Source organism: Peromyscus eremicus, chromosome 3 (genome assembly GCF_949786415.1).
Source record: "Peromyscus eremicus chromosome 3, PerEre_H2_v1, whole genome shotgun sequence".
Lineage (NCBI taxonomy): Eukaryota > Metazoa > Chordata > Mammalia > Rodentia > Cricetidae > Peromyscus > Peromyscus eremicus.
The window spans coordinates 150,843,341-150,866,124 of record NC_081418.1 but is presented as its reverse complement, the minus strand read 5'-3'; the positions used below and the strand labels follow the sequence as shown (position 1 = coordinate 150,866,124).

The 22,784-nt window shown below is 41.1% G+C and overlaps 1 protein-coding gene across 4 annotated transcripts in view; it reads left to right on the top strand.

Moving 5' to 3' along the window:
* The first annotated feature begins 2,772 nt into the window (after positions 1–2,772).
* The window catches only part of C2cd5 (C2 calcium dependent domain containing 5), a 97,582-nt gene continuing 77,570 nt past the window's right edge, over positions 2,773–22,784 (top strand). For 3 of the 4 annotated variants that reach the window (XM_059258768.1, XM_059258767.1, XM_059258766.1), the window contains exons 1-5: positions 2,774–2,967; positions 3,108–3,226; positions 13,242–13,328; positions 19,348–19,519; positions 22,216–22,311. In XM_059258768.1, the coding sequence (XP_059114751.1) occupies positions 3,137–3,226; positions 13,242–13,328; positions 19,348–19,519; positions 22,216–22,311 (445 nt within the window). In that variant the 5' untranslated portion in view covers positions 2,774–2,967; positions 3,108–3,136. Of the gene's footprint in view, positions 2,968–3,107; positions 3,227–13,241; positions 13,329–19,347; positions 19,520–22,215; positions 22,312–22,784 lie in introns of all 4 variants that reach the window. The other variant, XM_059258769.1, reaches the window with a different exon arrangement.

Here is a 22,784-nt window from a genome sequence, read left to right as displayed (position 1 = left end):
ACTAGGAACCAGTTAAGCTGAATCCAGGCTTAACTCCTCTTAAAAAAACATCTCCAGGAAGCATCTTAATTATAATCTCCTGTTGATGACGCCCCAGGCAGCAGGTACTCATAAGTACTTTATGGTCCACTAATTAGGAGGCTGAGCCTGGTAACCTCTAATTGTGCAATTTGCAAATATTTTCTACATCACAACATCTTGGATTCTGTGAATTATGTCCCATTATAAATTATTGCTAAACTTCAGTTTTCTTGGATTTTCCTGTATATCTTTTTGATTTGTTGTTGTTTGTGGTTCTGTGGCTTGAACCCAAAGCCCCTGTGCACTAGGCAAATGCTTGCTCATTGAGCTACATCCCAGTGAGTTGTTTTGTTTTCTTCTCTTTGTTAGTCTCACTCTGTAGCCCAGGTTGGCCCTGGAGTCTCAGCAATCCTCCGTTGCTTCTGCATTTTAAAAAAGGAACTGGTAATAAGGCGATATTTTTCTCATTAGAAAAGCCATCTCAATCACACCATCCAAACAATAAAAAGGCTCTTGTCTTCAGCTACCTTTGCTGGTGGGCAACTGTCAAACTGAAGGACCTTTGTGAATTTTTTCTTGTGGTGAGGGAGCTGGAGTGGGGACAGTGTCTCACTGTGTAGTTCCGGCTGGCCTGGGACTCACGAAGTGGACCAGGTTGGCTTTGAACTCACAGATCTGCTTTCCTCTGCCTCCCCAGTGCTGGGATTAAAGGTGTGCACCACCACTCTCAGCTCTTCCTAAGTGAGCAAAGTAAAAGCGATTTCAGTGTACCTACACCTTCCCCAAAGATCTGAGACAGAGGTTTGATCTCTGTGTGTCCAAAAGGAAGAAGTTCAGGTTGCGTGAGGACACTAAAAAGGTCAGCTATTTGGCGAAAGAGCCCAGGTTTGCAGGAAATGTACAGGGACAGCAGAAAAGCCAATGGCACAAATGTTCACGTGGGCATTTACCCCATCAAGGTGTTTACCACCCGACTAAAAGCTGGACAAAGACTACCAAAAGGCTCTGGAGTAGGAAGCCAAACCTCACCAAGCTAGAAGGGTAAGCGGCAAACGCGAGGAAGAGCCTGTAACAGAGAAGATTCAGTCAGAGCCATCTTACACATGCATTCAATTAAACACTGGCTAAATGAAGGAAAACAACAATATAAAGAACACTGGTTACGCGTGCTGGACCTTTGAATCTGGCGAGGGCATTTTCAGGAAAGTCAGTGTTTAGGAAAAAAGCTGCCAGTGGTTCCCAGGCAATTATGTGAGATTGTGTTCTTTTTTGTTGTAGTCTAAATGGACAGACATTCTCTAGTCCAAAAACTCTGCAACAATATATCTTTTAGAGTTTTTTTTCTCTTTCTTTAGAGCAGGGCATTTTCTTTGGAAGAATTCAACTTCTCACATGGGCAAAATTCTTTCCTCAGGAGGGTTGTTTTTTTTTTTTTTTTTTTTTTTTTTTTTTTTTTAAAAGGCATTTCTGGCTTGTTACTGCTTGGAGCAATTTTTCTATCCTGTTTTAGTATTTTTGAAGCTAAAAAGATCATGCTGATATCTTCATTTAGGAATTTTCCATTCCTAATAAACTCAGTGCTATAATTTTTTCACTGGCATTTTAAATGTTGATTTTGGTATTTGCTATGAGTATATTGGTAATTCTGGGTTTGCCACATGGTATGGAGTGATCTTGTTACATCCTGTGTGTGTCACTCAATCCCAATGTTTTTCTGATAGTCTGAAGCTGTATATAAATACTCCACTTTGGCTGGAGTCAATGCTGTTCCGGCTCATCTCTCACACTAACTACATTTACTGCTGCAGGTTCATTACTTGGAGACTTTTAGCCAGCACTGTAGGCCTTCCCTTTAGGCTTGTAAATGCCTAATAATTAGAGAGCTGGGTGTGTCTGTGCAAGCCCATCATCTCAGCACCTGGGACAATGCCACAAGCTCAAAGCCAGCCTGGGCTGCATACCAAGGAAGAAGCCAGCCAGCGTTATACACTACAGCAAGACCTTGTCTCAAAAAACAAACAAAAGTTCGTACTAGGGCGAGTGTGAAGTGACCTCTATGACCCAGGGCAAGGTACAAATGTCTTATGACTGAAACAAGTCTTTCAGAAAAATTCAGAAAAATACTTATTCACTATCTGAGATGCGTGTGCGTGTTTTTTTTTTTTTTTTTTTTTTCTCCTGAGACAGGGTTTTTCTGTGTAGCCTTGGCTGTCTTGGAACTCGCTCTGTAGACCAAGCTGGCCTCAAACTCCTATAGATCCACCTGCCTCTGCTTCTTGAGTGCTGGGATTTAAAGGCGTGCCTTTTTTTCTTTTTTAGCCAGGGTTTTAGTCTGTCGTCCAGGCTGGCAAACTCGAGGTAATCCTCCTGTCTCAGCCTTCCAAGCTCTGAGTTGACAGGTGTGCGTCCCCACACCGGGCTCTGACCTGAAGACGCACTAGTACCCCTTCGTGGTGGCCGTCTTAGGAAACACTAACAGCAGATTCCTCTAGCAGGCCCGGCTGCAGCAGTCTGTGCAGGAGCCTGCAGAGCGCGGCGTGGCTATCCCCAACGTCGCGTCCCGGAGCGCCGGCATCTTCACGCAGCAGTTGCACACCCACCCGAAGGCTGGCTGGGTGGATGATGCAGGGCTCGACCGGCTTCCCTGCTCCCCAGCTCGGCCCCGCCCCTCTCTCCTGGCCCCGGCGAATTCAAATCGGCCCCGCCGAAGCGGCGGAGAACCGAGTGATCGATCGCTCCCGCCCCACAGGCCGCCATTTTTGGAAGGGTGGGAGGAGAAAGGCGGGGAGGCGCGGCGCCGGCTCCGCGGGATGCTGTCTGGACTTGGAGGCTAGAGGTAGTACGCCGGGGCCAGGGCGGCACGGCTGGCCGGCGCCCTTCCTCCGGGTGCTCCTGCGGAATGAGGCTTCGGCGCCCGCGCGGGACGACCCGCTTGCTCCTCAGAGCGTGAGTGCGGCGCGCGCGCCCTCCGCTGTCAGTTGGCGCGCGCTCCCGCCGTCCCTCCGCGCGCTCCCGCGGCTCCCCCCCCCCGCCCCTCCCCCCGGCCGACGCTGGCTCGGCGCAGACGCGCTTGTTTGTTTCTGCAGGAATCCTAGGAGAGGCCGAAGCCGCCGCGATGCCGGGGAAGCTGAAGGTGAAAATCGTGGCCGGTCGCCATTTGCCGGTGATGGACCGTGCCAGCGACCTGACGGATGCCTTCGTGGAGGTTGGTGCCTGGTCCTGCCCCCTCCGAGCACGGGGCGCCCAGCCCTGCCCGGCGCGCCGTCCGCGGCTCCCTGGAGGGATGCCCGCCGCCCCCAGCCCGTGGGTTGTGGCCCTCCGCTCGGGACACACGTCCCGCCGCCGGGTTCGCGGCGTCCCCGGGGTCAGGACGCCTCCCGGCCACCTGCCAGTCCGAGGCGTGGACGCGGAGACGCTCGCTCGCACCACCTCGTTTATGGTTAGGAGGTTAAGGGCCATTGCTGCAGCGTGTCCACGCAGCCAGCTCTCGGGGGACACCCGCAGTCCCACGGTGCGACGACGTGCAGCCCTTTCCCCAACACTGTCTGAATCATCAGTGCAAGTCGCACACAACAGTGGCGCTTTATCTGCTCTTGTGTAGACTAGGGAGATGAGCTGTCTTAGGGTAATTTATTGCCTTGAGGTAGGAAGTCAATTAAGTGCCATGCGTTTCAATTGCAAAATTGCTTTTTAAATCTAATGATTAGTTTAAAAGTCATGCAAATTAGCGCAGGCCTACAGCCCGGAAATTACTAACTCAGAACCTGAAAGAAGCCAGGGAGAAATTATAATAAAAGTTGACGTGATGAGGCAGACTATTAGAGCAGTAATCATTTGGGCTATTGATGCCTAAGGTTCAAAGATATATGATAGTATACTTCTGCTTAATATAAAATGTTCTTCAAGGTTCTAGAACCGGATTAACTGCAGTTCACCCCATTTTTTTATTTTTTAATGACAGTTGTTAAGCTTAACTTCATTTTCATTGAAAAAGGTCTGTTTTCTCTTGGGTCAGCTGTTAATAGAGATCTACAGATAACTGGAGTTAGTATTAGGCAGAATGACCCATACAGCTGATATTAATAACTGATAGCTAATGTGTATTGAGCTTCATTATTGCCATATTTGTGCCATATACTTTTAAAGTCCTTATCACAGTCCTGCTAGGAGTGTTATCCCATATTATAAGGTTAGGCAGTGGAGGCCGAGGGGTGGTAATAATGTGCCTAAAATTACTTGGTAAATCTCCACAGCCTGGGGGCAGTCTGTTCTAGTATACTCTTCCTGCCTCTGCAGGCAAGATGATGGATGTTATATTTGACTGAGGGAACTTAATTCTGTATCATAGTTTAAGAAGACTTCCTAAGGAGCTGACAGTTGAGCTGAGCCTTGAGGAATGCCCAGGATTTTTTTTTTCAAGGCAAAAGAAAGAGCAAACGCACAGAATGTGGTACATGAAATGTCCAGGAAGCCATTTTAGTGTGAGATGCACTTGGAATAAAATGTGGCTCTTGAGGTTTGTGGAGATGAAGTGGGAAAGATGGGTTGGAGTCAAGCCTCATTTTTTATTCTAGTCTCCCGTTGTAAGTGAGAGTAAACCAGGAGAGGGTTTTCGGCAGAAATGAGATTTTTTAAAAATTAGGTTGTCCGTAGGATGGTCTGAATGGGTTTAATATTTATTTTATTTAGAGTTTCACTAAATTACCCAGGCTTACCTTGATATTAAAATCCTGTCTCAAGCCAGCCATGATGATATTGCACACTCCTAGTTCTAGTGCTTGGGAGGCAGAGGCAAGTGGATCTCTAAGTTTGAGGTCAGTATTGTCTACATGGTTCCAAGGCCAGCTAGGGATACATATTGAGACCCTATCTCAAAAAAAAAAAAAAAAACAATAAAATAAAAATAAAATCTTCCTCCCTCAGCCCTCTGAGCAGCTGGGATCACAGACATGTCCCATCAAAGCCCTTCCAGTAACTAGTCACTGATTGTTGTTTGCCAGGCCCTGGGCTATTTTGGGTCTAGCTGATTATGTATGATGATTTATGAGAAGGAGTTGGTTTCTGATTTTAATGAACTTTTATCTTGGTGACTAAGACATTTAAAAAGTAAAGAACTTATTAAGTATTTAATTAGGAATTATATTGAAATTAAAATTAGGAAAAGATTGTTATGAGTGCCACAAGAGAATACAAGAGAGAATGATAAGGAACATCAGTTTTAGGTTGAATAATCAGGATCAATCAAGCAAACACCTGTTGGAGGGAAGCATCGGCTACTGAGAGACGATAGTTTGTGTCAAAGGATGAGGAGGCAGGAGAGAAACTGGAGGAGACTGGTGTGGTATGGGAGGGAGGGAGTATGTAGCAGACATCTTTTAGGAAAAGGAGGGAGAGCGGTGTGAGGCACAGTGGGTTAAGTGCTCAAGTGGCTGTGCTGCACGGCCATGGTTAAGATTTGAATTCTATACATTCGGTGGGTAACTTTTATTAAATGGCACTTGATTTGCAGTGTGTTGTATCCAGTGGAGAGTCTATTGTAGTTCAAATAGGTCCACATGGTGGATTTGGTAATAGAAAGAAGTGGATACATTCCAAATCTATTTTGAAAGTAGATTAGAGCATTTGTTGGTAGATTGGAGCCAGGGACCAAGCAAAGGAGAACTAAGGCAATACCTAGCTTTCTGGAGTAGACAAGTCATTTTCTGGAGCTTTGCAGGAGGATATGGATGGACTGAGGAGACAGTTTCCATCTGGGCATGTTAGACTTGAGATGTCTTTTAATGACATTTGTCAAAGAGGAAAACGGATTTGTGACTGTGATGTTCAGAAGAGCAGTTTGAATTAGAAGTGAGGCCAGCATTGCTCAATTCTGTGAGACCAAGCACTTCTTTATTATTTTTGTGGTTGAGTTGTAGATTCAAAGTGCTTCAATTCGCCGGGTGGTGGTGGCGCATGCCTTTAATCCCAGCACTCGGGAGGCAGAGCCAGGCGGATCTCTGTGAGTTTGAGGCCAGTCTGGGCTACCAAGTGAGTTCCAGGAAAGGTGCAAAGCTACACAGAGAAACCCTGTCTCGAAAAACCAACCAAACAAAGTGCTTCAATTCATGTTACCTACATCCCCTTTAGTAAAACGTATTTTGCTTTTGTTTGTTTGTTTTTTGAGGATTTCTTTGTGTAGCCTGGTGTCATGGAACTCTGAGATTCACCTACCTCAGCCTCCCAAGTGCTGGGATTAAAGGTCTTCACCACCACACTTGGCTTTTTAAAAATATTATTTGTGTATGTGTGTATATGGTATGTGTGTGTGTGTGCGTGTGTGCGTGTGTGTGTGTGTGTGTGTGTGTGTGTGTGTGTGTGTGTATGAGTGTGCACATGCTACAGCTTGAGAATAGAGGTTAAAGAACAATTTTTGGGAGTTGATTTTCTCCTGTTGATTTCAGGGATCAAATTCAAGTTGTTAGGCTGTGTGGCAAGGTCTTTACCTGCTGAACTATCTAGCTGACCCTATATCACATATTTTGAAGTCTCTCTTGAGCCATACTCATAGAAAGTATAATTTATCTGTACTCATGATAAATGAGCACTGGGTTCAAATAGTATGACATGGTTTATGTGTGTGTGTCTCTGTGTGTTATTTTAGTATTGAAGTATTTATAAGTGTAGTAGGAAATGGGAACTAATCAGATTGGGTCATTGGCCAGTTATTGAGCTCTGGTGTGTATCAGACACTGGTAGTGGATGCCAGGGATATAGTGATGAATGCAATAAGAATTTCTCCTTTTGGGAGGAGGAGGTAATTTATATGTAATATAATTAAATAGTGTTCTAGATGGTGAGAAAATTGGGCTGGAGAGATAGCTGAGTGGTTAAGAACACCGAATTATCTTTCAGAGGACCCTGGTTCAATTAATTCCCAGCACCCATATGACCATTCACCATGTCTGTAACTCCAGTTCCAGGGAATCTGACTCCCTCTCTGGCCTCCACAGACACTAGACATGCATGTGGTAAACAGACATCCATGCAGACAAAACATCCATACATGTAAATAAAAATTAAAAAAAAAAACCTTACATAAAACTCTGATTTGTAAAACTAACTTAGAGTCTAGGTAGATTTCCTTTGAGACAGTCTTACTATGTAGCCCAGGCTGGCTCTGAAGTCTCCAGATCTCCAAGTGCTGGGATTTCAGACTTGTGCAGCCTTGCCTGGCTTTAGATTTTTAGTCATGTGACTCTATTGGGATGTTAAAAACTATGACACGGGGGAAATCACTGTTGGGAGTCTTGCATTGCAGTATACCCAGTGTTCCGATCTTATGTACTGTCTCACTTTTTCCAAAACAAGGCTAGAAATTTCTCAAACTTGAGGCTAGTGAGATGGTTTAGCAGGCAATGGTGCTTGTAGCCAAGTCTGGCAACTGAGTTCAGTCTCCAAACCTGCATGTATGGTAGAAGGAAAGGACTGACTTCCAGAAGTTGTCCTCTGACCTTCACAGGCGCATGTGCACACACAAACATATATATACACATAAAGAAATGTCAGTTAATTGGTGTAATAAAAAAAGTTCCTAACACTCACTTAGGGGTTGGCCCTGTCCTCTAACTTGTTAGAGAAGTAGGATGTATCTGTCCTTGAAAACACTTGACATTGAAGACAGGGTCATTTGAAGATGGGGTGTGGTGGTGCATGTCTTTTTCTCCAGAAGCAAAGTCGGGTGGGTCTCTGAGTTTGTGGCCAGCCTGGTCTACATAGATAGTTCCGTGCCAGCCAGAGCTATATAGTGAGACTGTCCCAAAAAACAAGTCATTTGAGTAGGAGCATAAAGGGAAGGAAACTGTTAATGGGTATGTGAAGAATAAGGAAAAGAATGAGTGATGGCTTAGGTTGGAGAAGAAGTTTCTAGAAAGAGGAAGCCCTCAGTTTTAAAAAATAATTTATGTGTATGAATGTTTTGCCTGCATGTATATATGTACACCACATGCTTGATTGATGTCCAAGGAGATCAGAAGAGAGCATCAGTCCTGTGGAACTGGAATTGAAGACAGCTGTGAGCTGCCATGTAGGTATTGGGAATCAAACCCAAGTCCTCTGCAAGAGCACCTCTTAGCCACTGAATCATCTCTCCATTCCCAACCCTCAAGTATTAACACCTTGAAGCAATTAAGAAAACATGGAATTGTCTAGATGGGTCACTATGGAAATTGTTACTAATCTTGTAAAGTCTAAAGACTTCCAGAGAACTGGGATGCTTGGAGTGAGAAAGCAGCATGAATTGGCAACTGTTGCAAGAAATACGGCTTTGAAGAGAGGAGAGAAATCTGTGGTCCTTAACGTGTATATAGCTTTTAGTAATTAAAGAAATAAGCTTCTCGGCATATTTGTCTAATAGGAATAATCCAGGAGGAAGGAGAAAATTAGAGCAGAAGGAGGATAATAAAGGATTACAGTTAAAGGGATAAGTTATAGGATGTGGACTGTAAGTGTTATAAGCTCCCAGGAGAGGGAGATAACGGAACCTAGGTGTCCAGCTCCTAATGAGAAACCCACCTCCCTCCTTCCTGCCTTGCCAGTGTCAGGCTATAGGTATGCACTGCCACACTTGGCAAGTTATGAGAACTTTTGATGCTGCATCTAGAGGATAGTTAAATGTCCATGGGTACATAGAAAAGTGCTCTTTGAGTGACTAGGACAAACCTGGTGAAGGCGAACCAGGTATAAAACACATGTCATTGGAAGGAGAGTTGGTGTTGAATAGATTGGGAAGTAAGTCCCGTTTGGTGAAGGAGGTTCAGATTGCTAAGCAGTCTTGAAGTTAGGGCAAGAAGTCTGTTTAGCAGCCCTCTCAACTAGTTCCTGCTGACCACTGTTGTCTCTGAGACTCAGCGTGCTGCCATACTATAAACTGCTGTCCAGTGTGCCCGGAGTGTCCTCCCTTGTCTAATATACTGTAGGAGCACTTATGTTTATTCCCAGATTGATTTTTGTCAACTACATTTATTATTATATTTATTATTGTAATTTATGTGTAAATTGATAAACTGAGTTTTAAAAGCTAATGCTGTATAAAGGTTTATAGAAATAGTCACTGATAATTGTCCTTGAATTAGGAGAAAAGATTAAAAATAGAATTCTTTGTTTACATTAAAATGTAAATTAAAATTAAAAAATTAAAAATACTACAACCAATTTTGAATTGTGCCACCACATACATATACACCAGATCACAGGTCCTATCATTGTAGTTTATGCAGAAACTGATGTTAAACTATAAATAGTAGACTTGTATTTAAGAGCATTAGCTTCAAAGACAAGTGCATGTTTTTATATTTCATTGTAAAAGTCATGCAATTTGTAATTAGAAAGTGTGTGTGTGTGTGTGTGTGTTTGTGTGTGTGTGTGTGTTGTACACATGCCATGGTGCACACGTGGCAGTCAGCGGGCTCTTTTCACTAACCATAGGTTTTGGGGATGAAGCTCAGGTCGTCAGGCTTGCAATTCATTTTCCTACTGAACTTAAGTTTTTAGTGATTCTGTGAACTAACAATTTGCTAGACTAACAGATCAAGTGTTGGTCCAAGTTGTGTTGGCTGAGGGGATTTCTCCTCTGTGATGTAAAGACCAAACAGTAAAGATCGTTGTTCCTGAGCAGGGCATGATGTTGCTCAGTGGTGAAATGTGTAAGACCCTCCGTTTTATCGCCACCATGAACAAAACCCAAAAAGTTCTTTTCGCAGCAATCTCTAAGATGAATAAGACAAGGTTTTTTTTTTTTTTTTTTTTTTTTTTTTTTTTTACAAGGGAAGTTTTAATAAATAGGTATTCATATTAATGTTCATGCTACAAATTGGCTAAATCATACTGTCATTTTGTGTTCATTCAAGAGTCTGAGGGGAAAATAAATATTTGATCAATAGTTTCCATCATACTGGGTGTTTTCATGGGTAATATGTAATCATGAAATGTCCTTGCAACTCTCCTTTTTAGAGGAAAGAGCTGATTTGAAGAGATTAAGTAATGTCAGCAGAAAATGCTCTATTTCACTATAGGACTCTCAGTTAAAATCCCTGCTGCTCTAAAGGAAGTTGTAATGTTTGTTTAATTGCTGAGTAATAAAATCTCTTTTGAAGTAAACAAGACTTTAGGAACTGTGGTTCTCTCTGGAAGGGGGAATCACACAATGGCCACGTGTGGTCTAACTTTTCCCCTTTTTTGTTTGTCTATTGAAGTGTGGGGATTGTAGATTTTTTAGTTATCTTGAGTGGACAGTTGATGAAAAAAAAATATATATGTATATATACACACACACACACACACACACACACACACACACACACACACACACATATATATATATATATATATATTAGCACAGCTACTGTTGTGGAGAAAAGAGGGTTGGGAACTTAGAACTTAAAACATGTGTGCTCTCTTTGCCACTGAGCCAAGAACCCTTAAATATATTTGGCATTTGAGTGGGTATATAATTCTAGCACACCTTTTTCTTCAATGTTTATAGCAGTTTTAGATAAACTAAACAATGCATCTAAAGTACTTAGAAGCCTGCTCTTCCTTGAATGCGGTGGTGTTATGGTTAGATGAGCCTCTGTAAACCGGTGGACAGAAGACAAAAGCTGAAAGTGCATGTGAGGTGGCAGCGGCTACCACCTCTGGGCTGCACGTTTTCACGTCCTGTTGTCAATGCCCTCCTCCATTAGTAAGAAAACATTTGAATGATTTTTAACCAGTATTAAAGATGTCAGATGAACTATTTATGCTTTTAAAGTGTATTTTAGTACCTATAGTTAAGTAGAAGTTGCATTTTTATAGCTGTAAATAAAATTAAAAAGTCTTTTAGCTTGGGTATATTAATGTTCTTTTAAGCATTTCCTTAGGGATGTATTAAAATGACAGTTCTTAGGACTTGTGCTTTGTTAGGTATTATTAGTCAATTATTTTAGGATATGGTGTAGAAAATGTCAACTTTTAAAATTCATGTTTGTTTGCTAGGCTTTTTCTTTTTAGAAATATATTAATTTCATTTGATAGCTTGTTGCACTAACACCAGTTAATCACCTTTGTGGAAGAAATTTTTTTTTTTTTTTTTTTTTGTTTGTTTCTTGAGACAGGATTTCTCTGTGTAGCCATGGCTGCCCTGGAACTCACTTTGTAGACCAGGCTGGGCTTGCACTCATGGAGATCTGCCTGCCTCTGCTTCCCAAGTACTGGGACTAAAGGTGTGTGCCACGACTGCCCAGCTGAAATTTTAGGTTTTCATTTGGTGTTATGTAAGGTTGTAGGTTGAAGATGTTGCTCTTTAAAGAAATTTATTAGTAATATGTTTGATTTTGTTTAGAATTAATTTTTTTTCTTGAAAGTTGCTGATTCTTCACTTAAAGTAGCCTTATCATTGTGTTCTGTGCTGTTGGTAGATGAAAGGCAGACTGCATTCCTAGAGGTGAAAAACTTTAATACGTGTTGATCGTTACCTCAACAAATTTTATGCTAAGTTGTCATTTTTATTATTTTTACATATTTACATATTTTTATATGTAGAAAAAATACTTTTTTTAAACAAAGGAAACTGAGGGACTTAGTTCTTTATGGTATTCTTTAATTTTTTTGTCATTCATTTTTTGTGGACCTTGAATTTACTCTGTAGGGAAGGCTGGATTTATACTCTTGGCAGTCCTGCTGCTCAGCCTTGTAAGTACTGTGGTTATAGACATGGCCTACTCCTCCTGGCTGACTGTGACAAATTCGGGAACTTAGTTTTTTATGATGTATTTGGCAAATGCCTTTTTCAGTTTCTTGTTTATCCTGACTTTATGATACTGTAATAACATATAAAATTTTTTTGTTCTTAAATTTGTCTTTAAATTATTTTTTTACTCTTTAATCAAACTGCCTAGGTACCAAGTACTTCAAACTGTAAAACTAAGTAGAACAATATGCAGAAGAGAAAAGTACAGTTTTGTATAGTTTAAATTTCTTAGACTAAGCAATAAGATTAGCAAGTGTAATTCTTAGCTGATTGAAGCAGCATTTGTAAGTATCTATATATACATAACTGTGCTATGTAAGTATTGTGATAAAATGGCGGCAGCCTTTAATTTCTCTCAAGGTCAGTCAAAGTCCTTGTTGGCAAAGGTGAGGGCCTAGAGGAAGGGCTTAAAGGGTAGATAGGAGACAGCAAGGTGGCAGTGGGTAAAGGTGTCCTCTGCCAAGCCTGAGGACCTCAGTTTAATGCCTGGGACCTACACAGTAGAATACACACACACAAACACACACACACACACACACACACACACACACACTAAATGAATGTGGTTAAAATTTTTATTAGAAGAGCCTTTAAAAAAAAGATTGAATTTAGAATCAAAGAGGCTGGTTAGGAAGCTGCTTTTGGTATGTTGTTCTCAGGCTTCTTGACCACTTCCAAATCTAGTCTGAGCTTTCACAGTTGATTTTTTTGGGGGTGGAGGAGCAAATACCAGGGGCTTAACTTGCTCTCTTCCCTCTTTAGTTTTGGGTCTTTGTGATTTAGTGCATGCCAGGATTACTGTGAACTGAAATAGTCTCTCCATACAGCTCCATTGATTGTCCTTTAGGATGTGAACATAAAATACAGTAGTTTACCACTGAGCACTGTGTGCACAAGTAAGGGATGTAAAAAATAAAAAGTGTGAGGAAGTTAGAAAACAAGGAACTATTACTCCATTCTTGTATTAATGGGTGTGTTTCTGGCTTCTCTTGCTTAGATGCTAAGAGGATGTCTTCTTTACCTTCTGGTTTTGTTGTAGCTTTTCTCCCTCAAGTAGACATGCCAGCTCCTTCCTCAGGGCTGATGTCAGGATGCATGTTTTCTGTTTTCTGTGGAGCTGGTCAGGTAGACCAGTAGGCGATCCTTTGTACCTTGTATCCTACTTGCTTACCTGGGCACATCAACCTTTTTTTTTAGGATGACTGTCTTTTCCCCTTCATTTTGCTAACCCTCACTTTGCTAGCTGCTACTAACATTTGCTACCCGTCCCTGAAACACCCCCCTCCCAGTTTTGTAGATAACCTCTCTCTATGCAGACGAGACTGGCTTTGAACTTAGAGATCAGACCCCTCTGCCTTCTGAGTGCTGGGATTAAAGGTGTGTGCCACCACTCCCAGCCTAGCATTTACTCCTGGTTTTGGTATTTGTATTTGAATAGTTTCTTCTTTTTTTTTAGGTAAAATTTGGTAATACAACCTTTAAGACAGATGTGTACCTCAAGTCACTCAATCCTCAGTGGAACTCGGAGTGGTTTAAATTTGAGGTAAGCTGTTGAATATCTCTGTTGTTTGGGTGTACCCTTTTCTCCTGGGAATGATAAAGACTTTCTACTTTAAGTATACTAGTTTTTATACCTGAGAAATAGTTCTTTTTTTGTTTATTGGGAATATTGAACTTTTTTTTTTTTTTTTTTGAGACAGGATTTCTCTGTGTATCCACCCTGGCTGTCTTGTAGAGCAGACTGGCTTAGAATTCACAGAAATCCATCTCTCTTTGCCTGCCAAGTGCTGGGCTTAAAGGTATATTCCACCACCACCTGGTTGGAATATTGAGCTTTTTGAAGCATTACATCATAGTTAAAATATATGCTAATGAAGGAGAAAAATGGGTTCCTCATAGTCATTATGTGCTTGTAGTTTTCTTTGGGTCCTAGCATGTATCAAATCTGAAGAACAATGTACACACTTAGAAACAAAGTTTTCTTCTTTTAACTACTTTATATCTTTAATGTCACTAAAGTTGGCCTTGAACTCCTGATCTTCCTCCCGAGTACTAGGATTATAGGCATCTGACACCAAGCCTGATTTTAACCAGTTTTGTATTTTTTGTTTTGAGGCCAAATCTTGCAATATTATCCATGCTGGCCTTGAACTGAGACCCTTCTGCCTCAGCCTCCCACATAGCTGATGCATTCCACCCTGCTCAGCTTCATTTTAGATACACCTCAATAGTACTAACTACATTTATAGTGTTTTGCAAACATTATTACTATTTCCAAAACGTTTTTATTACCCTAAACAGAAACTGTACTCTTTGAGCCATAATTTCCATTCCCTTTTTTCTAGACCCTGGTAACTTCTGATCTGCTTCCTGTTTCTTTGAATTTGCTTATGATGGAACTCATCATGTAGTTGAGGATGACCTTGAATTTCTGGTTCTTCTGCTTCTATCTCCAGAGTTCTGGGATCACAGACATTTGTTTTTAAACTTTATTTTATGTGTATAGTTGTTTTGCTTGTCTATATGTTTGAACACCGTGTATGTGCATGGTGCCCAAAGAGGCTTGGAGAGTTAAACTTAGGGCCTCTTGAAGAGCAGCCAGAGCTCTTAACCACTGAGCCATCTCTCCAGCCCCTAGGGCTTTTCCCCCCACCCCCTTGAGATAGGGTTTCTCTGTGTAGCCTTAGCTGGCCTTGAACTCACAGAGATCCACCTGCCTCTGCCTTCCAAGTACTAGGATTAAAGACGTGCACCACCACCCAGTTTTTTTTATTATTGAATTGTAGAAGTTCTTTGTGTGTGTGTGTGTGTGTGTGTGTGTGTGTGTGTGTGTATTCATACTAGGGACAGAGCTTTGGCCTTTATATATTTTATATATTTTTAATGTCTGTTCCTATCATATACCACTTGTAGATGCTTCTTCTATTCAGTAGGTTTTACTTTTTTAATAATTTTTTGATGTACAGATTCTTTTGATGCAATTCAGTACATACAGATTCATGTTGCTGTTTATGCTTTTGGTATTAAAAACCCACTCCATGTGTTTTCTTCTAAGAATTTCATGGTTTAGCTCTTATATATAGGTCATTGATTAATTTTCAGTTAACTTCTTTAGTGGTATGAGGTAACTGGCTAGCTAATTTCTTTTTTGTATGTATAGAAATTCAGATGTTTAATCCCCATATGTTAAGAGACTTCTTTCTCCATTAAGAGCCTTAGCACTCTTCACAAGTCAGCACAGGGCTGGAGAGATGGCTTAGTGGTTAAGAGCACTGGCTGCTTTTCCAGGTGATCTACCTGAGTTGGTACCTGGCATTCATGTGGGCATCTCACAACTGCCTAGAGAGCTCCTGAGGAACCAATGCTGTCTTCTGGCCTCATTGACCACTTGTACTCACGTATGCATCTGTGAACACACACACACACACACACACACACACACACACACTCTCTCTCTCTCTCTCTCTTGTCAGCACAGAGGCTATATGTGAGCTATATACCAAGACTAGGGATTAATTCTCATTGGCTGTGATTGCTGTGGGTTATTGGAAGCAGTTGTGACTCTATGGGGTTTGTTGGCTCACAGAGGGTCAAGGATGATGAAGGTGGGGCAGAAGTTGAGGTTCTGGTACAGAAGAGCCTGGCTAAGTGGCAGGTTCTGAGATGGAAGGATTGGGCGGAAAGGGTTGGGGAGTGCTCATGTCCAAGCACACCTGCACCTGGAGATCTTTTCTAAGGTGGAGGTGCTTCCCATCTCCTCATCCAGGCCTGTGTTCTCCTCCTCCTTTCCCCTTGCACTTTGTCTCCTGTGCAGTAGTGATCCTTTCTTGGCATCATGGGATGTTGATGACTTCTGGAGTATCTCTCCCCTATCCTAATCCAGTCTCTCTTGTTCTGCCTAAGATGTGTTAGTCTTTCTAGCTCTGTAGCTTCTTTATGGTTGCTCTCTGAAAAAAACATCATGTACCTGACTATCTCCTGGTAGTATCTGCCTTTTCCCTTTGTGTACCTATTCATTTTTTAGTGGATTGTGTCATTTTCTGACATGTCCAACTCCACCGTTGTACATTTTGGGGACAGGGTAATGAAGCATTGAAGAAACTTTCACTTAAAATATACTAGTGTGCTTTTGCTCCTCGAGATCTCATTGTGGTCCTAGGTAGTGCAGAGAATGATTCCTGTGTCTTCTTTTCTGAGACTTGCTTTGCAGTCATTGTGTAAGCCTGGGTAAAATGTAGCCCTGTGCCCTTTAAGGAAAGAGAATGAGGTGCAGCAGAGTGTTGACTGGTCTGAAAGGTTGCTTTGGTTTTGCTACTAGTCTTCTAACCTACCAGAGAAGGAAGGAAATCACACTGCTTTGCTCCTGGTCAATGGCAGGATTATGATCTCTCCTTTAGTGCCAGAAAGTTTATTCTATAAGAGTCGGGATTCTGGCTAGCTGCCTGTTGTGAAATACTGAGGTCCAAATGGAGAAAATAGAAGTCCTATTCTTGGTACTTGCTAATTTATACATGTCTGCACACATGCTGCCCATTTTGAGCTTCCATTTTCCTCAAGTGTGTATCCTTTCAGAGGGTGGCTATAATAATGTGTTCATATAGGAAAGTTATGTGTATGTTAATATGAGCTGGCACCAGTGAAAGTGGATGATATTCTTAAATGAGTTAGGCATAAAGTTGTTTGAATATTGGCATTTTGAGACAGTTGCATCCTTTAGATAATATAGAGGTGTAAGTGGTATAGATATGCTATCTTAGTCACTGTTCTGTTGCTGTGAAGATATACCGTGACCAAGGCAACACTTATAAGAGAAAGCATTTTGGGGGCTTGCTTACAGTTTCAGAGGTTTAGTCCATTACCTTCATAGTAGGAGCAGATGTGTGCTAGAGGAGTAGCTGAGAGCTACATCCTGATCCACAGGCAGAGATAGACTGAACTTGGTGTGGGCTTTTGACACCTCAAAGCCCACCCCTAGTGATACACTTCCTTCAAGAAGGCCACACTTCCTAATCCATTTAATCCTTTCAAATAGTAGCATTCCCTAGTGACTAAGCATTCAAATAGATAAGCCTGTGGAGGCCATTGTTATTCAAAACACCATATTCTGTTCCCTGGCCCCCATAGGCTTATAGCCATATCATAATGAAAAAAATGCGTTCCAAAAGTCCCCATAGGCTATCAGTCTCAACAGTTTTTAAAAGTCCAAAGTTTGAAGTCTCTTCTGAGACTCATGACAATCTCTTAACTGTAATCTCTGGTAAAATAAAAATAAAAAAAGCAGATCACATACTTCCAACATATAATGGCACATAATACATATTACCAGTCCAAAAGTGGGCTAAGGGAGCATAGTGGAGAAATATTAGACAAAAGCAACACCTAAAATCATCAGGGCAAATTCCAAACTATACATTTTCATGAATGATATCAAAGCAATTTTCAGATCTCCAACTCCGTTCAGTTTTGTTGACTGCATTACACTTCTCTCTCTTGGGCTAGTTCCACACCTGGTCTGCAGCTTTCCTTGGCAGGTATCCCACAACTCTGGCATCTCCAGCATCTTGGGGTCTCCAAGGCAATCCAGGCTTCACCCTCACAGCTTCACACAATGACCTCTCTGGGCCTTCATGCAGAGACACCCTTGACTCACACTTGGTCTCAGCAGCTTTCCTTAGCCATGGAGGGAGATTTCACAACTCTTTTTTGTATCCTTGTCTTATAAGCTAGAACTACATGGCCAAAGCTGCCAAGTTCTACTAACTGAGGCTAGAGCATAGCCCCCTCATTCAAATACATTTTCGTCAGTTTTTTGTTTTCGATGGTTTCCTTCACTGCTTAAGTTTTTCTAAATTACTTTTCACAAGTTGGAAGGTGAACTGAGTGGGGTCTTGCCCTGAGGTCATCATTCCCTTTATTCCATTTAGCATCAAGCTTTTGTTTAAACTTTTTATCTCCTTACACACTGGACTCAGCTCCATTACACTTCCTGGTGCTCCTTTTTTCCTCAAACTGTACATTTTGTATTTTTCCTTTTTTTAGCTTGCTCCTTTTAATTACAGATCTGCATAAGAATGATCACTTAGTAAGCACATGACAGAGTCAATACTAGGCTATTTTGAAATCTCCTCTGCCAGTGCCATTAGTCCCAAACCCTTCAATTTAGCAGATTTTTTTTTGGACAAGGGCAGAAAGCAGCCACATTCTTCTCCAAAATATCTCAAGAACAGTCTTTAGCCCATTTACTAATATCCTCCTTCTCTGACACTTCTCAAGCAAGGCCATCATAATCTGCATCATTCTCAGCACTACTGTCTTCCATGCGTCTACTACTATGTCCCATTAATCACCACTTAAAACATTCAGTTGCTTTCCTAATCCAAAGTCCATATTCTGTCAACAAGCACCATGGTCAGGCCTGTCACAGCAATACCCCACTCCTGGTACTACCTTCTGACTTAGTCACTGTTCTATTGCTGTGAGAAGACACCATAATCAAGGCAACATTAATAAAAGAAAGTATTTAATTGGGGGCTTGCTTACAGTTTCAGAGGTTTAGCCCATTGCCATTTTGGACTAAATGGGAGCAGGCATGGTTCTAGAGAAAGCAGCTGAGAGATACATCCTGATTTGCAGAGAGAGGGGGAAGGGGACGGAGAGGAAGAGACACACATAGACACAGACTGACTGAGACTGAACCTGGCATGGGCCTTTGAAACCTCAAAGCCCATCCCCAGTGACACACTTGCTCCCAAAAGGCCACACCTCCTAATCCTTTTAGTCCTTTTAAATAATACCACTCTCTGGTGACTAAACATTCAAATATATGAGTCTGTGGGGGGCCATTCTTATTCAAACTACCACATATGCTAAATAAACAAAACTGCAGGTTGAAAAGCTATTTACACTTTAGCTCACAACCAATAAGATATTTGACTGGGAAATTGTCATATTGGACAGTGGTTGCCATTCCTAATGATCTCCATGTGGGTTGTGCCTATATTTCTCAAAAGAACCACTTCCAAGCAGCTTGGCTGTGTCTGAGCTTTCTACCAACAGACTCAGTTGCAGGAACTGTTCTTCCCTGAAGTAGCTTTTCTTTGAAGGTTTCCAAGAGATGGATCCCTTTAAGAGGTTTCCCACTTTACCATGCTCTGGGTACTAGTTGTGCCTGTAACTTACCATTTGCAAGACAGGCTGGGAAATGTAGTCTTTTAGTGGGCATATAAGGACAGCCCGAGCTACATAGAAAGACCCTGTCTCCAATGTGTGTGTGTGTGTGTGTGTGTGTGTGTGTGTGTGTGTGTGTTTCTTTTTTTCCAGAGGAAGTGTTTACTTTCTGTAGTTCTGGAATTGCATTCAAGGCCTTGTAGTATATATGCTAGGCAGATACTCTACCACTGGTTTATGGTGTTGGGCCTAGTTACCACACTTGAGTATGCTAATCTCTTTACCTCTGCCTTACAGATAAATCCCTAACATGCCTTTATGGTTTGGTAGTGTGTAGCTTTGTGATACTTAATATTTCAAAGGTGTAAGATTTAATTTCAGGGTGTACTTTTTAGGTGGATGATGAAGATTTACAAGATGAACCTCTGCAGATCACAGTTCTTGACCACGATACTTACAGTGCAAACGATGCTATTGGCAAGGTGTACATTGACATCGATCCTTTACTGTATAGTGAAGCTGCAACAGTCATTTCAGGGTGGTTCCCAATTTATGACACCATACATGGTAAGGAGTAGCATTGGAAGAAAATGAAATGCAGTCTTAATCTTCTGTTTACCTTTTCTACTACACTGTGGTTTTTAAAATATTCATAACAGATACCTTGAAAAATAGACAAGTAGCCAAGTGTTGCTGAGAGAATCTACATTTCTCTGAACACAGTTAACATACCTGCTGACTCCATGTGACAGAGGAAGTAAATGTGTTATTTAAAAGCTGTATTGAGGGTTGGGTTTGGCTCTGGTGGAGCATTTTCCTAGCCAGCATTATACTATACTCCAGGATGGTATCTATCAATGACAAAAAAAAAAAAAGGAAAATACAGAATAACATTGTTATTCTATGTTTTTAGGACATGTTTTCAAACTGATTAATATTGATATTTGTCTTGTGAAAGATTCCTAAAGCCTTTTTGTTGTTTAAAGCTGGGTTCTTAGCCAGAAATGACGGTGCATGCCTTTAATCCCAATACTCGGTAGGCTGACTAGGAGGATTGTGAGGTTGAGGCTAGCCTGTCAGTCTAGGAGCACCTGAAGTCCCTGGAATGCTGCTGTGGGTTTAGTGGTTAGAGCTATTTTCAGTGCAGTGATTGTGTCATTCATTGTCTTTATTCAGTCTCTCACAAACATGTGCTGTTGTAGAGGAGTTAGGACACACCGTAGAGCAGAAGGAAGACTCATTAACAGGACCTTGGAGAGATTTGTAAAGATGCCACAGTGAACTCTAGTCACTAATTTTCTTCTGTTTAAGAAAATAACTCTTTATAAAACGTTCATGCTCATTTATTGTAAGTAAAGCAATGATTAATTTTTTTAAATTGGTAATCTTAATTTTATTATGGTACATATTGATAGATAATAATCTTTATAAAAATTCCTTGAAATTCTCAATAATTTTTAGATTGTAAAGGGGTCCCATGACCAAACACTCTGAGACCTGCTTTTCTAACTGTATGGTTGCTTTTGAGGATTGTGCTGCCCAGGGCTGACACAAATGGCCCTGCCTTGCTTCTGCTGCTGCATTTCTTTTTCCTGACCTGGCAGTTCCACTGATAGAGGGATAGCAATAAAGAAGTGAGATGTTTGTAATAAAGCAAAACATTTGTGTATAAATTCATTGTGACTTTATCTGTGTCCTATTATTTATTAACATTCAAAATGATAAAACAGGTTGAGAAATGGGATTTTAAAATAGGTTAGATCCTATTATAAGCCCTGTTTTACAGTCAGAAGAAACTGAAGTTTTCAGAAAACAGTGAGACAGGTATACCAATGTGATATACTGTGAGTTGCAAAATTTACGTTATAAAATATGATGGTCCCAATTTTAATATGTAATAACATGAGAAAATTTGGTAGAATGTATGATATAATGCTTATGCGTGCACAGTTCCATTTCTGAATTATAAATGTTTTCCTTTCTCTTCTCCCCTCACCCTTTGTTTTCTACAGTGTATTATATATTATCTTTATAGTCAGGAAGTAAATACAATCAAATGCTGTTGCAGTTAAAAAGATGTGTTCTAAAGTCTAGGGAGATGGCTTAGTTATCAGAGTGCTTGCTGTACAAGAGTGAGGACTTGAGTTTGATCTTCAGAAGCTGTGCAAAGCAGGGCATACTAGTACTGGGAGGAGTAACAAACAGTAGGTCCTCTGGCTGGAGGTCACCTAGCCAAGTCAGTGAGTTCAGGGTTTAGAGAGACCCTGTTTCAAAGAGGGAGTGAGTGGGAGAGCGGCTCAGTCATTGAAGTGATGGCTGTGTAAGAACAAGAGGCTGAATGCAGATCCCCAGGACCCATGTGAAAACATGGCACCTTCTGCAATCCCCGAACTCAAGAGGTAGGGATAGACAAATCCCTGGAGCTCACTGGTCATTCAGTGATGCTAAAGAGGTAATTATGCGCCCGGATTAAAGCAATACAAACCTATGTGCATGGAATAGTTTCCCAACGTAGAACATTAAAGATAGTTTTTGATTGGCTTAATATGGACTCTATGTTTGAAATATCTCTTTTTGTTTCAGTAAATTAGTAAAGGCTTTTCTTAGAAGGCCTTCTTCCATCAGCACTGAGTTGACAAGAGATCAAGACAGTAGAGTAAAGCTATTTAATAAATGTTAAGCAGTAAGGGCTAGGTCATTCCTTTTTATTGCAGCATGTTTTGAAAGCCCCATGTATAAAACTTCTCATGTTAAATCACAGTTGGATAAGGAGTCTATCCTTGCTATTATAAAGAACTGACTTTTTATTCTTGCCCTTACCCTTGCCTTTGTTAGTTATCAACACTGTGAATTGGTAAACTTTTAATTAAATACTAATTTCTTCTTTAAAATGGGAGTGGTACTACTGTAGGAATGACCTCGCTGGGTTGATGTGAGCACAGTGAATGTTTAGTGGGTTGTCTCCTAGGACTCAGCAAGTCTTTCCACCACTGCCATCATCATTTAAAATGGGGCTTCTTTCAGGCAGTCTTGGCTCAAGTAGGTGAACTGTTAGGTAATAGTGGGCATGATGCTTCTCTCAGGCTGTTATACTTAGCTTCAGTGTACCCAGTGACCAACTGGGAGTGAGAATATCCAGGAAGTAAAGCTAACCTTACTGTTAGGACAATACATTACTTGAAGATCAGTAATTGCATCTATTTGCATCATGGGTTATTGTATGTTGTTTTCTTAACTTAGAAACTTGATTTTTAAATCTGTAGGTATCCGTGGAGAAATCAATGTGGTTGTCAAAGTAGACCTCTTTAATGATTTAAACAGATTTAGACAGTCGTCATGTGGAGTCAAATTCTTTTGCAGTAAGTAAATGCATTGTCTTGTTTAACAGGAAACTTAATAATTTTTAAATATGAAAAACTAATACTCAGATGGATTAATGGAAAAAGTATTAGAGTTTGGTTTTTATAACAGAAAAAATTGTTAAATTTCTAGAAATAGTCACTGTAACTCTGTGATTGTTTATTTGATTTTTAGAGTAAATGATGTCTAATTTTTACAAGTTCTTGGAAATTTTTGTTTAAAAATCCCAAGGCATTTTGCTGTGGTATAGAATGCTGAATGAGGGGAGAACTGTGGATGGTACTATGGAACAGTCTATAGCCTGGATACATGAGGCCCCAGGACAGTGACCAGTGTGGATCTATTCTGGAAGCTCATGCCAATCTCTGTTAGTGGGTCAAGCATCCCCAAGTACTCATCCTCAGTGCTTGAATACATTTTCTGAGAGACTAGTTTGGTGTGGATGATCCCCCTTTTGAATCTGACTAGATTT